The 15939-nt window shown below is 40.5% G+C and overlaps 1 protein-coding gene across 5 annotated transcripts in view; it reads right to left on the reverse strand.

Annotated features, from left to right (window-relative positions):
* col14a1b (collagen, type XIV, alpha 1b) overlaps nucleotides 1–15939 on the reverse strand; it is a 166030-nt gene that overhangs the window by 82820 nt on the left and 67271 nt on the right. For all 5 annotated transcript variants that reach the window (XM_084379990.1, XM_084379993.1, XM_084379989.1 and 2 more), the window contains 7 exons: nucleotides 15536–15675; nucleotides 14267–14393; nucleotides 13942–14081; nucleotides 12542–12674; nucleotides 12277–12321; nucleotides 10225–10370; nucleotides 2720–2849 (listed from right to left, as the gene is read on the reverse strand). In XM_084379990.1, the coding sequence (XP_084236116.1) occupies nucleotides 2720–2849; nucleotides 10225–10370; nucleotides 12277–12321; nucleotides 12542–12674; nucleotides 13942–14081; nucleotides 14267–14393; nucleotides 15536–15675 (861 nt within the window). The remainder of the gene's footprint in view (nucleotides 1–2719; nucleotides 2850–10224; nucleotides 10371–12276; nucleotides 12322–12541; nucleotides 12675–13941; nucleotides 14082–14266; nucleotides 14394–15535; nucleotides 15676–15939) is intronic.

Raw genomic sequence — 15939 nt, forward strand, 5'->3', positions numbered from 1 at the left:
GTTAATGTTCAAATAAATAAATAAATAAAAAAAAACAAAGCAACATTACAGGACGTAAGACATCTTAAACCTATGTATGACCTCGGAGTCTGTGAAATTGCAGTGAGATATAAATATGCTTCTGAGGACAAACATACAGCCCAGACCTCAACAACTGATCACATTTCGCCCCATATTACGCTACTCATTATAATGGTGATATTAAAAAATTCAATTAAATCTGTTTCAGGTAGCTAAAAATTGCAGCTCCGCACTCGTCCAACAACTGCCCTGTCCACCGGATTTTACACCCTCAGATTCAGATTCATTTAACTTTATTAACAGCTTCCCTTGAACACATACTACAACATACAGTAACATGTAGACACAAAAATACTTCAGTGTACTACCTCTTCCCTAAGACAAAGAAGGAGCTCAGTGATCGCCGTTACAAAAGTGACCTGATGAAGTGTTTAAATGTAGAAGGCGACTTTGTTGTACTTCCTTACATCTTCCCTGTCATATCTTCCTGCACTGTTTTTCACCCCAGCTTATACCCACCAGAATTATAGAACTAATGTTATGGGTTCATGTCCTCGAATAGTTTTCACCTGCATTTCATATTTTATTTTAGTTCAAAGTCTGACTTCATTAAAATCCCTGTCATTATCATGCCCTTACCCTCCTACTGTACATCTCCCTCAGTGATTCAAACTCCCACTTTCATACTTGTCCCCTCTGTCAAAAAACATTCTTTCATCGTCCCAAATACCAAAATCCTTTCAACATTTGTATTTGAATATATTTTTTAATCTCCTCAGGCATTTTGTGATTGAAAATTGTCATTTAACTCTGACTTTATGGTTTCAAGTACTAAGATCACACTGCAATCACACGAACTATATTCACATTTGTATTTTTGCACAAAAAACTCTTCAGCTTCTCATTCTGCAAACATCTCAGCTCTCACCGATTCAAATCCTCCATGAAAACAAAAATCCGTAGAGATCAAAACTCCCCAAATCCTCTATTTCCTCTTTTAGACCAGCGAGACATCAGCTCATTGGTCATCGCTCAGTGCTTCAAATCCCCAGATTAAACTGGTCACAATACTCCGGGTCATACGTGACTTTTCTGTTATATATTATCTATTTTATATTCGGTCTTTCACCACAGAAAACTTGTTTCTCATCCTCTCTGTATTCCACCAAGGCCTCTCCCAGTGATCACCTCATTCCTCGGTGGATCAAACCCTCAGATTATTCTGCCTCTTTTGTCACATTATCTATCTTTAGTCTGAGGCTGAACACCCAATCATCCTCTCTGCATTCCCTGTCATGCCTCCCTCAACGTTCACCCCATCCCTCATAGGTTCAAGTCCCCAGATTACACCGACTCCCTCTGTCACATCATCTATCTTCACTTTAAAAAACCCAGTCCTCTCCCTTCTCTTCATTCCCTGTCGCTCCTCCTTGGGCGATCATCTCATCCCTCACTCGCTAACAGGACCCATTCATCATCACGAGGTGTCGGAGGCCCCATCGCTTAAAAACCAGAGAATGTCATTAGCGTCTGCTAATGTGTGTAATGCGCTGCACAGGGAGACGTGGTGGGATGGTGTGAAAAGATGAATGACTTGAATTTAGCGTCTCCTCCTCGCTGAAAGTCGAGTGTTTGCTCCATAATGCACTTGGCAGCAGAGAAAATCATCAGCCTCTGAAGGTGCATTCACAGCAGCGTTCAGTCACATTCAACAAAAGGGGAAAGAATGCTTCCCACATATTTCTGTCTTCAGCTCCACAGTTAAGAAAATGGATGTTGAACATTTAGCTACCAAGACAGGCTGCTACCTCTTCCAACTCCCCTGAAATTGTCCCGAGTTAATGAGCTGCAGAGACACAGGATGGGTTGAAACAGAAAGCACCTGAGCAAAGTGCTCCTCTCTGCTGAGAACGCCTCACACTAAATGCCAGTTAATGGAGGTGCTGCAAAAATGTATCAGGAAGTTTTGGAGGGGAAGGTCATTGCAATTATAAAGTATTTTCATGACACTTATCCAGAATTATTACAATAGATTTAACAGTGAAGTTACTGCTTTAAACTGGAGGCACAACTCGATTCTCCCAGAACACTAATATGTTTAATAGCTCAGATGGATGAATATCATTTCAACAACTGAATGACTATAACATTTAGCATCTCACTTTTGTCTTAAAATGTATTTAAATAGATTCATAAAAGAAAATTATTTTTTTCCTGCAAATGCCAAATAACATTACAATCAGGTCTTAAATTAACAGGTTTTCCCTCCTTGTTTCTGTCGCGGTTTATAGTTTATAAAGTAGAAGTGAATCCCTTTTTTCATTTATTTTGGTTACAAGAAGGACAACTCCTTCTCCATCCATCTCCACCCCCCCTCTGACAACAGTCCTGCAACATGTTCAGCAAACAAAGACGTCCTAAAGAAGTTAACAGCTGACAAGTTTCTGTTAAATTGCAATGTTTGTCTGGATCATGACAAGAGTTTAGTTTAAGCCGCTGTGATTGGATTTCATCTAGAACCAGAATGGCACTCAGGAGAGCGCATTCCTCTGCCAAGGCCCAACAGCACCAAAGACATGTACAATACAAACTTAAAAGGTGATGGAAATGTACATTTTGTGTTCACTACTTGTTTGTACTGCCCCCAAGTGGACAAAAAAACCATACGGTTAAAACAAACTGGACATTAACGACTTACGTGTTCGGCCCATTCGTGCTGCCGTTGGTCCGTCTCCTTCAGGGTAAACAGGAGTGATGGCCACTTTGTACTCTGTATCTGACAGCAGAGGCTGCAGGACCAGGCTGCTCTGACCCGTGGGCACCGTCCTCTGCAAACAGAAACACATTTATATTTTAATTACATTCAAGTGAAAAATTAGTATTTCCAAAACCATTTTCGATCATCTGTTTAAACGTGGTGTATAAAGTCATTATGGGTTTGGCTCAGGAGGAACAGTGGGTCATTGGTGGCTTGAATCCCAGTTCCTACTGTCCACATGTCGGGACGTTCACAGACCAAGTTCTCGGGCCCGACACTAAACCTCAGATTGCTCGGGATGGTCGGACAATCTGGACAATCAAAATCAAATGTAGCAGCGTCTGTTTTAATTTCCCTGTTGTTGACATTGTAGTAAACATTAACTGCTGGAGAAAGTATTGTGGTTTGTTGTCGGCGAGCTCACGCACGTTACATCGGACAATTTTCTGTTTCTCGATTCGAAAATCAAAAATTTTATTGTGGATCTGGAGAATCCTGAAACTCCTAATTATTTCTCCATCTTTGGTATTTCACCATTCAAGCTTCCGAGCCTGAACGATATATCCGCTGGCCGATAAAATTTGATGATATTGTCCTATCACAGATAAATCTGTATTGGTATAGATATTTGCTTATATGAAAAATCTTTTTTTAGATATTATAACGCAGAAAAAGATGCTCTGGATAAATTATAGTATGAAAAAATGAAGTTTACTGTTTCAGTGCTCTGGTGTCATTTCAGACGATAAAGTTTATTGTTAAACTGTAAAATCTTCTGCCTCCGTTACGTATCTTTGTCAAGTGTTTGATAACCACATTTGAGGGATCACTGCAAAAGAAAGTGCGTACATCAGGTGATATATTAATATCGGAGTTTGTTACTTCCAAATATCGGTATCAGTATCAGTGAGGCGCTAAATCAATTAAGTGGACGGGAATGAAACTTTATTTTCTGTTTTGATATTTTGTTGATGCAGGTTGTGTTTCTGCAGCTGAAGCTCTGTGTTCAGTCTTGGTGCTCTCATGCTGCCAAGTTCTTCTTGTTTTCTTTATTGAAAGAAAAAAACAACAGACCCATAAAACACGTCACTGAACAGGTAACAGAGTCAGGAGGGGATCAAAACATTGCTTTATTTTCAATCCCTTCTGTAGCATTTTTTAAATTGGCTCTCATTGTATTAATTCACGTTACTGCAGATATACAGTGTGAACAAACAGCACCAGGTGAGGTGAGGATAGCAGCAGCAGTAACAGCAGGAGAGTCTGACTGTTTGACTTCACACTCTGCAGGAGAAACACATGCTGGTACCTTTAATGGGGACTTCTACTGAGTGTAGGTTTGTTAAGAAAAGAAAAGTTTTTGAGGTTGGACTCAAAGATCAATGAAAATACAATCTCACAATCACAAATAAATAAGCAGCCATCTTCCAGCACGCTGAAAAAGATCTGGAAGAGTTTTCATTTTGGTGGAACTCCTCTTTGATAGCTTTTTTATTACCTTCAGGCACTTCCTTTGGGACTGATCCTTGAATGAACTACAACAGCGAATTAAGACTTCGTAGGTACCAAGTACCGGAAAATAAAAAATGTATTAGCCTTTTAATGGAGGTGAGGATCTGAGAGTGGCTGCAGTGAGGCGCGGAGGTTTCAGGTGCTGCAGAGGTTAATTGTGTGCAGGTTTCCTCCTCACCTCTCTGTGAACTGCGGCCTTTTCTTAAAACTGATCCCTAAATGAGTCACGTGTCCAAAGAAACGCTGATCTGCTGCTTTACCCTCCAGGCTTCTTTACATACTTTGATGCTCAGAAAACATCAGTTTTCTCCTCCTCTGTCTGAAACACTGAGTGTTTCTGTCTGAAACACTCTGTTGTAACTCCCTCTAACGTTGAGTATAAATAAGCCTTTAGTTGCAGCCTTGATGATAGTGACAGATCACATAGTTATTTTTCTGGAAATGCAATTAAAAAAAGTGTTCAAACATAAAATAACAAGATTGCAATGTCTGTTTGTGGCGGAGAATTAAATGACTGAATAATCAAGGAACTTGATCACATTCAAGAAACTCATCACAGCTCATTGCAAACTATATTTCTATTGAAAACAGATCACCTCACAGTATGCAGCACTTCCACCAAACCAGTAGATTTATTATTCATCAGTGGTTCTTATTTGTATCGATAAAACTCTGATGTCTGGTGGTTTAATTCATACTGTATGACCGAACACAGAGCTGTTGTGTTTTTTTGTTGTTGCTGTTTTGACTTCAGGACAAACAGCGCTCTGGTTGTTTTGTTCTCAGCAGGAGAAATCCTTTAATATGTTAAAGGTTGGGTTGTTTGTGTGCGTGTAGACACCCTCAGTCTTTCATTCCTCTGATGCTCTCTACCACAGTCTTTGTGTCTGTCTGTCTGTCTGTCTGCCACATTTGCATTCTGAGCATGTACAGTCTAGCCCGGCTTCATCCACGAACCCTCTAGTTCCCCCAAAAAATACACTCTCGCAGACATGTCAGTCAAACACTGTGGGCCTTAACAAATCAATTTCAGCCCAGTCTGATGAAAAACGCAGCAAGTCTCTAAACTGTCACTGAGCCACACACTCCTACACTCCCTTTACTCCACTTTGCAAATGCAAACATGGTTTCATAAAGTATTTATAGGATTCAGAAACCCAATCTATTTTGACAGAGGCTCTGTGCCGGCCCAGAATATTAAGTTCGATCCACCTGAGACTGCTGGAGCTGCAATGCTTGAGGCCAAACTGCATGGGGAACACAGCACGGGTGATGGAAGTCAACTATAGTGACTGTAGTATTAAGCAACATGACAGTACATCTGTTAAACTAGGGGAAAAGAAAAGCCACTCTAAAAAGGAAAACGTAACCCTTCTGTCTAACTGTAACGACTTAAAAGAAAACACATGGGATGAAATACGTCATAGAAGACCATTTCTACTGCCATCAACCTGTTACAACAGTTAAAAGAAGTGGATGATGAGACTCGCACGACGACGTAAGAGCAAGAGAACTCCCATAAACAAGAACTTTGCTGATTAAATAACATGATTCAAGTGCATTGAAAGTTTTATTTTATTTGTTTTAGTTCAGAATTAAAAGCCTGTTAGTACAATAAAGGTTATCTGCAACCGCCTAACAAACTAACTCTGATGACATCACCAACAGACGTACAAAATTAATAGAAAAATCACAAAAAGTGGAAGTGTGTAGGATGGCCAAAAAAACTTGAAGAGTTGGATTCTTTGCCAAAGTTGTATGAACTAAATCTGTGACAGAAGAAAATGATGCCTTAAACTTTTTAATTCTGCCATCGCTACGTTTTTTACCTCCTGGAACAACATTTTGTTGTCGAGCAATAACAGATGAAACCCTGTTTACACACAGTGGAATTGCACTTGATGCCCGGCAGCTTTGGTTTATTGGACACTGAACGAAGCAGCAAAGAGAAATAATGGAGCTTCACCGAGTTCAGCGTCACAGCTGTCTGTGGACAGATGGCTGCAGAGTCAAGTCGCCCCACAGCTACGCCGTAGATACTGACATCTGGTAAAAAAGTGACAGAGCCATCTGAATGGGCAGAGCCATTAACTTCTATATTTATAAGCTTGTAGAGAGGTGAGCGTCGAGAAACTCGGTGCCAGAGGGTAATGCTGTAAGAAGTGTTCTGTAATCATTTTTGACCATAAGGAGGCAGAGGAAGTCCAAAACAAAGCTCCGGACACAGACCTGACTTATTGTCACCTTGTAAAGTTGTTCTCAAATAGGTTTTACAAAGAAACAGCTGACACAGAGCAACACTGGAGCTGTGTTTGTTTGGAATATTCAGTAAGTAAATCTTGTTACAGCTATGAATATTACATCACTCATCTTCTCTCCCTACATCTTTCTTACCGCCAGGTGTGCATAAACAGGTTAGGAACTTCTTTTGAAAATATAAAAATGGGAAATGATCGGTTATCTTGTCAGTATTGGCCATGAGAAGCAGGCATTGTAATTATCGTATCGCCTGAATAAAATCCATATGGTGCGTCCCAAGTTTATGAGAATCTGACAACAGATGAAATGTCCTCATGCAGCTTTTTCTTTCCCTCCTGCAAAAAAAAGACTGTATTTTATAATCTGAGCTCCATCACTTTGAATAAAGGCTTCGTAACAGTAAAAAGACTCTACCAGCCCTTCGTCCATCACCACATACTTCAAATACAAATGATGAAACTTGTTGACAATAACTCAGCTCCACTTCTCTCTCCACACAATGGTGCGCTGATAACAGCCTGCAGCTGAACATGGACAAAGCAACACAACTGGTCATTAGCACATCAAACACACACCACACTGGACTGAAGCCCACCTCCATCCAGGGCAAGACAGGTGAACAGGTGAGCAGCTAGATCCTCCACCCATTACAAACAATACACCAGTCACTTCTATCCATAAACAATGCCAGCGAACACTCCACGTCATCAGTAAACTCAGAACGCTGTCTGTTTCTTCCACTTGTTATTTTTTGTCTGTACTCTTCCCCCTGCTTCTCCACCATGTGAAGCATCTCAACAAAACATCAAACACACCACTTCACCAAAGTCATCCTCCGTCTTCCTACGCCCAGTCTCTCAGACATGAACCACAGAGCCGTCACACATCTAGTGCTCACAATAGCAAATGACACTGATCAACTGTTCGATCAATATTTCACATTACCTCTGGTTGGAGAGACAGGATCTTTAAACGGAGAAGAGCAGACCTGAACAAACCACCTCAGAGCTGGACGTATGACTGTAGAAATTAAGATTTTATGTTTCTCTTCGCTGCCGTGTTGTACCGGCTGTGAAAACAAATCTCCCTCTGGGATGATAAATCTAAAAAATCCCCCCAGTATTTACACCAATTAGCTTGCAAACAATGTGTCCAACATTTTAGTGAGAAGCACTGACAAGCGACAGATGCGTCCCCAGGAGACTTAATTGTCTTCAATTCAGCCAGCACTGGAGCTGTTTGGCATAGTGATGGTAATTTAAACGGAAACCCTCTGAGTTTTTCAGGTAAATGTGGACGAAACAATGTGGAACAGCTGGTCGACACAAATCAGGAAGTTTCAGGGATAAAAGCAGCAAAGAAAGAAAGCATGGCACACTACTGTGGGACGCTGGCAATAACAATCCTCTCTCTCCACACTGTTTGTTTAGAGAGAAAACGTCAGAACGGAAAAAAGACTGAAACCAAAATGTTTAGAGAAAGTTTTGGACTTTGGAGGACTTGAGTCACTCTCCTGTTGAAAAACTTTTTCATTGATTCAACCTTTCAGGGACTTTATCATTCAAGAGGGACGACATGTAGACTGTTTTACTTTCTTGAGAAGGGTCAAAGGTTGTAAAAAAGCCAAGAAAAGCAACCCTTGAACAGATAAACAGCTTTTTCTGTCTGCTTTTATGATGCTGGAGTGTTTGAAATGTGTGAAAGCTCTGCTAAAATGTGTGATTTAATTAAATCTGATATCATCTGGTCACAAGTTATTAGCCGTTTAAGACCAGATTCCATCAGTGAAGATGAAGTGGGATAACTGCCATCCAGAAATCAATCGCATGTAAATGAGTGTTTTTTTAATGGCTGGTGTTCCTCCCTTGGCAACCACAAACCACAGAGAGAAACTTACTTTGAACAAAGCAGGAGAGGAAGCCTGCCAGTTTTTTCCCCCAGAAGATAGACATCTAAATGGTAGCTATTGAGTGCAGCACTCGGTGATTCATAACCTGACCGGATTGCCAAACAGAGCCCACAGCTGTTCGCACTTTGATAAGAGATCTCATTTAACAAGCCGCCGGTGCAGGCAGCTGGTGGCTCTTTATTGTCAGGATGAAAAGGCTGATGTGGGACCTGTGGCCAGAGTCAGACGCACGGCAGCCACCGGTGTGGTGATGCCACAAACTCACACAAATACACACCTGACAACTCAGACTTTTAGAAATATACAGGATTCCTGGAGGTCTTTGAAACGTATTAACCTGACATACTGTACACACCCCAGTATGGAGCTACGTGACAGAAAAAAGAAAGCAAAAGGCAACCCGTTCTCACTCCCAATGCGCCAAATACTGATGCAAGTTAAGGAACGTAAGTGACATACTTTTGTCACTAACTTACATCACTTGTATAACATGACCTGACTTATGTGACTGAACAGTTATTTTAAACCTAAGTATGATCTTTTGCTAAAACTAAGCAAGTTGTTTTGGCACCTAAATGTATCCAAACTGAGACGTTTTCACATTAATCACATCAGATGATGAGTAGGTTAGAATAAGACAGGTTCGCTCCACTCAAAAAAATGTAATAGTGACTGTGACTGTGTTTCTTATCTTACATACAGGATCCCCCTGATATCTTGATCTAAATTACACATCCTGAAGAAATTAAGCTGAACTATCTTTCATTAATAGGAAGTTATATTAAAATTACCGCACCCGTACATGCACGACAGCCGTTAAATTATCACAATCTGAAGGAGGGAAAAATCATTTTTAAAGACAGTTGATATTAAAGAAGATATTTAGTTACTGATTTCACATAATGACGCAGACGTCTTAATTTCCATGTTGGAACGTCGGGCTGTCATCAGTATCTGTTTGCCTGTCAAACGTGTTCACACACACACAAACAACATTTCCACCACACTAAAACTGTATGTTTTTGCATCAGTGTTTGTTTTGAACAAGACTCCTCTGCAGCTCTCTCTCTCTGTCTGTCTAGTGTGGCTCATTAGTGTGAAGACCTGCCATTCTCTCTCTTTCCCTCTCTCTCTCGCTCTTTGAAAATCTGCCACTGTTTTCATCATCATTATCCTCCTCTCTCTCTCTCTCTCTCTCTCTCTTCCTCGCAACTCGAGTCTGAAGGCCTGCCATCACATTCAACACTACTGTCTTTGTCTGCCTCCCTCCTTCTCTCCATGGAGGACTTTTAATCAGGAGGCCTGCCTTCGTCTTCATCAATAATCTCCCTCATTCTGTTCAAGATTGACACGTCGAAGCTTTGGCTTTGTTTCGTCAACATCGTCTCTTTGTCTCGTCCATGACACCCTAATAACCTTGTACAACTCAACAAATCATTTACTGTCCAACTTTCATACAATAACAGTCCAAGACTCTCAACTCCAACTTTCCATTGGCAACACAATTATAAGAAGCACTTATCGTACCAAATCCTTATTCTTACTTTTGTAATTACCCCCTGTGAGCTCAAATAGCCAGTGTGTATGATTTAGTGGCATCTACTGGTGATGTGGCCGATTACAACCAAACTACGGAGGTCGCTAAAAAGAAGGCAAAAAAATCTGAAAAGCCCTCTCTAGTGCGGGTTTGTCCATTCTGGGCTACACTAGAAAACACAACACATTTCGGAAGTTAAACAAATGAATCTCTGTTATTCCATCTTACCGTCTCCTCTGCTCTGTCTCCCTTGGCGCTGACGTAGTTCAGGCGATAATGTCGGACATTTCTGGAGTCGACGGGCTGCCAGGAAACCCGCATACTGAAGGTGGTTTCCTCATCGACCCTCATGTTCCTCACTCCAAACCGAGGAGCTGCAGGATCAGAACAGACTCAGCTCACTGAAGCACAACACTGTCTACGTGATGTCTTTCAACTTGTATCAGAAAAACAGATCATATCAACATGTCATAATTCTGGCATTTAATTTACACAGGCTTTTCCTCCAAAGGTTTGTGTGGCAACACATCTGACAACCTTCGTGATGGATGACACAACACGGATCTAAAGACAAACTGAAGCAGCGCTAGAAAAACATGAACCCTGTTTTTTCTTACCATAAGTTGAAAAAAAAGATTATAAGAAGCTGTAAAAGCATTTTCTCCACCGTTAGATCTGTCACCTACACAAAGCTCATCTCTGCTTGTTGCAGCACTATACTGCTAAGCTTAAGCTATAAAAGTGGCTGAGAAGTTGAAACATAAAATGACACTAAGATTAAAAAAAAACTTAACTAATACAACTCTATGACTGTTACTAAAGTAACTGTTACTACAAGTTACCAAACTTCCATTATCAATTAATTTAAGAATTATTTTTTCAATTTATCAATAATTGATTGACTGATTGAAAAACTCTGTAAATGGTGAATCATGTCGAGCCTAATTCCTGTGATGGAGCAGAATTATGTGCATAAAGTTAGTTGGTCGTCCTTGCTCTCTATGGATTTATTCAACAAGCTGGTTTGAAGCCCGTTCAGATTAAGATGAGCTGAAACTTGAGACTACTTGCAACGTACCGGCCTGAAAACCTGCCAGTTTACACCAATGCGACTCGACCAGGCGGTGAGAAAAAACGTATCCAAAAGACATCTTTGCCGACATTGAAAAGACGGCCAGTCGAGAACCAGAAAAAAATGTTTTTTTGACATCTACACTACTGATGTCCAAGTGACGTCCTTCCAGGGTTCAAAATGAAAGTTTTTTCAAATATAATTTTAGACATCCTTTCAACTTCAGTCAATAGAACTTCCTGTGGTTAAAAATGATTAATAATAATAATAATTAATAATTTTATAATGGCAAAAATTTACTCCATGCACCAAAAACTACAGGGATATCTGAACCCTGAGCCTCAAACTCAGTAGTCTAGTTATTTGTCAGCTTTATGACATACCGTGTTTAGGTCATCCAACCTTGAAATATTTGATAAAGAATGGATGACCAAAACATGGTATGTAATAAAGTTCTTCAGTTCTTTGTGACTGAAGACGTCTAAAATTATAATGTAAAAACTTTTGGACCCTGTAGGGATGTTGTTTGGACGTCACTAGTGAATGCTGAAAAGACGTCTGCAAAAGACGTCAGAAAATGTTGATTCTGGCTCTGCACAGGACGTCTTTTCATCATCGGTAAAGACTTTGAATTGACATCTTTTGGATGTATTTCTGCTTGGTGTGTAACATCTCCATAGCATTGACTCTCGTACTTCCATTCAAACTACTCTTCTGAAGCATCTTAAAATATAAATGAGCATAAGAGCATTTCTACTGAGTTTGAGTGGGTGAATGAAAGCAAAGCAAAGGAAAAGACGAGCACATAGGTTGTCAGTTTCTCAATCATTTTCTTCTTGAGGTGATCCTCAAGTTTCCTCCGTCCAAAACTCTGCCACTTTCACAGCTGACAGCTTGTAACTGACTTGACCAGCTCACTTCATTACAAGACACTGATTGGCTGTTGAAACAGGTGGCGTGCCTTTTGTTTTAAAGCCAGCTATGGCACAGATCACACGGCTGCAACTTTTCCTTGCAACGGTTTCATCTCATCATGAATATTTGCTCTGAAACAGCCTTAAAAGTGATATTTAATGTATTCCACACACAAACACACAGCAGACAGTTCGAGGAGGGAGAGCAGGGGGACATCAAGGATGATGGGCAAGGTCGAACATGAGAAAAGAAAGAAAGAAACAAAATTCGCGGCAGCTGGAATGAGCATTTACCTTCTGTGGTGGTGGTTGTCGTAGCGACTGTGGTTGTTCTTTTAACTGGAAATTAAACAAATCTGTTTAGTTCATCTGCTTTTCAATACAACTTAAAGATATTTAATAAAGCTTTAGACTACAGATTAGCTCAGTGATAAACACAACAGTTGGCATAGCAGCCAAAGCACAAAGAAATCAGTAATTACTCTGAAGACATTTGTGCATTTTTCAGAAACATGAGGGCAGCTGAAAGACCAGATTTTATTCAGAAGTGGTGACTTACTTGTGGACTCTACAAGGATTAATTCGTCACTCTCGGCCTCGTTACTGTAGATCGCAGCAAGCAAGACTTCGTATTCTGACGCTGGGCTGAGTCCTTTTATCAGGTAGGTGTTAATGTGTCCGTCCACCAGTACCTGAGACAGACCAATGAAGACTTTGTGTTAGACGAGCAGATGTGCAGCAGATACAGACGATTAAAAAGTCAAAGAGATGGAAAATCAGAACGTAAAAACTTTGTCTACATCACAGCATAAAGCATTGGATTTAAGTTTTACTGTATTTTCTTTGCAGCAAAACACACCTTTATATGTAATGTTAGATCAGTGCATAACAACACGGAAAGATCAAAACACAAAAAGAAGGCGGCAGATAAATGACAGGACCTGAGGTGAAGAGACTGATAGCGTGTCTTGTTTTGGGATTATCTCCCAGATAATCTCCCAGAGAGAGACTCATTAGTGTGACAGAGAGAGAGAGACGGAGGAGAGGGTTAACTTTTATCTTTTTAAATTCATCTCAGTTTCATTTTGTATCTTAATCAAATAATCTGAATGAAGTTTCTCAAGTGAGATAAAATGTGGAATGTCTGATTTTAGTAGTGAAAGAGATAAAAGAGAGGGACAGCACACAGTAACACATGACTGTGCTGCTACAGTTGTGAGGTCTGTGCTCTTCGTGACATTTGTGTTGAAGTAGATTAAATAAGAATGAAAGAAGAAAATCATCGGTCACTACATCAAATCATATCCGGTGTATTAAGTCTGAGGCGATGGCTCTCGACTGGAAAACAGTAGATTGCTCTCTCCACGTTATGAGTGAAGGAGTTCAAGTATCTCAGAGGATCTTGTTCACCTATGAGGGCAGACACTGTAGAGAAAACTGTGGCTGAGGGAGAAGCTCTCAATTCAGCAGAACACCTACACTTCAAACCTCTCTTTAGGGCAGTGAACAACAGAATGTGATAGCTGATACGAGCAGCCAAAAGGAGTTTATTTAGTTGAGCTTAGCCTTGTGCCACTGCGACCCGGACAGGTGTAACAAGAAGGTGATCAATAAAGGGATAACAGACAGACAGATTAACAGTCAGGAAATATTCTGGTTTTCTGCTGCAAAGCTTCAGCTAATGCCATTCAAGTTAAATCAACTTTTACATGTTGTGTATTGCATTTTCATAAACTGATATATTTAAAAATCCTGATAAGCGCAGAAAATACAGCAGTAAAAACACGGCAGATGTAGCTTACACAAGTATAAGTATCTGAACCTTCTACTGGAAGAAACAATGTTTATACTTTTTTTTTTTCGACACATCTTTTGTCCCCAATCTAACCAGCTTTCTTTAAGTAACTGGTTTTGAGTCTGAAATGTGTCCACAAAAGTTGGCTATGTACACAAACACACCTCGTCACTGTCTCCTCCATCGGTGGGCGTCCAGGTGAGTCGGTACAGCACCACATCAGAGGCCGCGTGTTGCCATGACACCCTGAAGCTGTCTGTTGAGATGTCACTGCTCCTCAGATCCAGCGGGTCTGGGACGGTCTCTGCACACACACACACACACACACACACACACACACACACACACACACACACACACACACACACACACACACACACACACACACACACACTTTTGTTTAGAGTAACAATTGACTGAACAGCTGATGTTTTTTACCTGTGATACCTGATTGCTACTAATATTATGACTAAAAATATCAGTTTGTACTTGTGGTGAAGCTGTCAGTCACAGCCTCAGCTTGTCCCTCATCGTAGATGGCGAAGACGCCCACGGTGTACTCCGTCAGGGAGGTCAGGTTTCTAAGCAACCAGGTTGTCACACGGCCAACATCCACCTTTAGACAGAGGAACAAGCAACACATATTTAATTGATGTAAGATAGCACATCTTAACAGTCTTTGTATGTGGTAACTCCTCATCAGTAACAACATAATTCAAACAGGCGGGGTGGAAACGAAGCACAAGAGAATGAGCTAACCCAATGTAAGGTTTTTGGAAGAGAAACCATTAGAAGCCAGTATTTGACCAATAAACAAAACAACTGACAAAACAAAAAAAGAAAATCTATTAAACTTTGGTGAGCTTCAGGAGGGTCGTGCCATGTAGGAACTCCCTCACAAATACCCAGTGGTGGAAGAAGTATCAAAATCCTTTACTCACGTCAAAGTAGCAATACAACAATGTAAAATTACTTCACAACAGGTGAAAGTCCTGCATTCAAAATCCTACTTAAGTAAAAATACAGTATCATCAGCGAAAAGTATCAAAAGTAAAACTCGTTCTGTAGAAAATTGGCCCTTTGACCAATGTATTATCAGATCATTTATTATTAGATTATTAATATTGCATCAATTCTTTTGTAGCTGTAATTACTTTATATACTATTAGGTAGTTTCATCCAGTGGTTCCCAACCTAGTGGATAAATCTGAGGGGTGCTGAGATTATTAACGGGGTAGAAAAAAGGAAAAAAAAGGTCTGCTAATCAAATTTGTATTATTTTTCCAGAACTTTGGTCTAATCTTGGCTTTTTACTTGGAGTTTTACCTCTAAGAGCCTCAGATATCTATTCAATTATACTATATGAGGAGTTAAAAGGGGAAATGTCTGGTAACAACTCATGGTCACGCAATGACTAAATTCAGGCAAACTATCTGGATAAACAAACATATTGAAAACAAGCTGTACAATGTAATACCTTGGAAGATGGCATTTAAGACTTTTTAAATACTTTTGAAGACCCCGCATACACCCTGTGTTTGTGCCAAATTGTGCAGCCATGATCGTGTTCAGAAGTTTGGGTCACAGTGAACAAAAACTCATGCGGATTTTTACAGACATGATTCAGAAACCCTGGAGGTGTACAACAGGCTGTGGAGACTTTGACAGTTTGCTTTTGAACACTGATGAACTTCTCCTCATTCAGCAGAAGTACAACAGAGCTGTGAAAAGTGGCGGAGAACTGCTGGATCCTCTCACCTCAGTGGTCTGGACTCCGTTTGTCTTGACATACATGATGCGGTAGCCGTTGACCTTCTTGGAGCTGGCGTCCCAGCTGAGTCGAGCGGAGCTGTGGTCCACATCTGAGAAACGCAGGTTCCTCGCTGGCGTCAGCGGTACTGAGGAGAGAGGAGATAAGGCAGAAACGTTAACACACATTTAAAAACTGAAGATGTGGAAATCCTGAAATGTGGCGATGGTAAACTGAACACAGGACACTCTGTGTTTGGGAAAGTAAAAATGGAAATTATGAGTCCTGACTATAATCAAATACACCACTGTAACAAACTATACAGCCTGTTGATAACATCTGGGACATGACTGTAAACACAAAAACATGGCCAAGCCTCAATGAGAACAGAAACACCAGCTGCCACAGAGCT

The sequence above is a fragment of the Pagrus pagrus genome (genome assembly GCF_965226575.1).
Source record: "Pagrus pagrus genome assembly, chromosome: 17".
Classification (NCBI taxonomy): Eukaryota; Metazoa; Chordata; class Actinopteri; order Spariformes; family Sparidae; genus Pagrus; species Pagrus pagrus.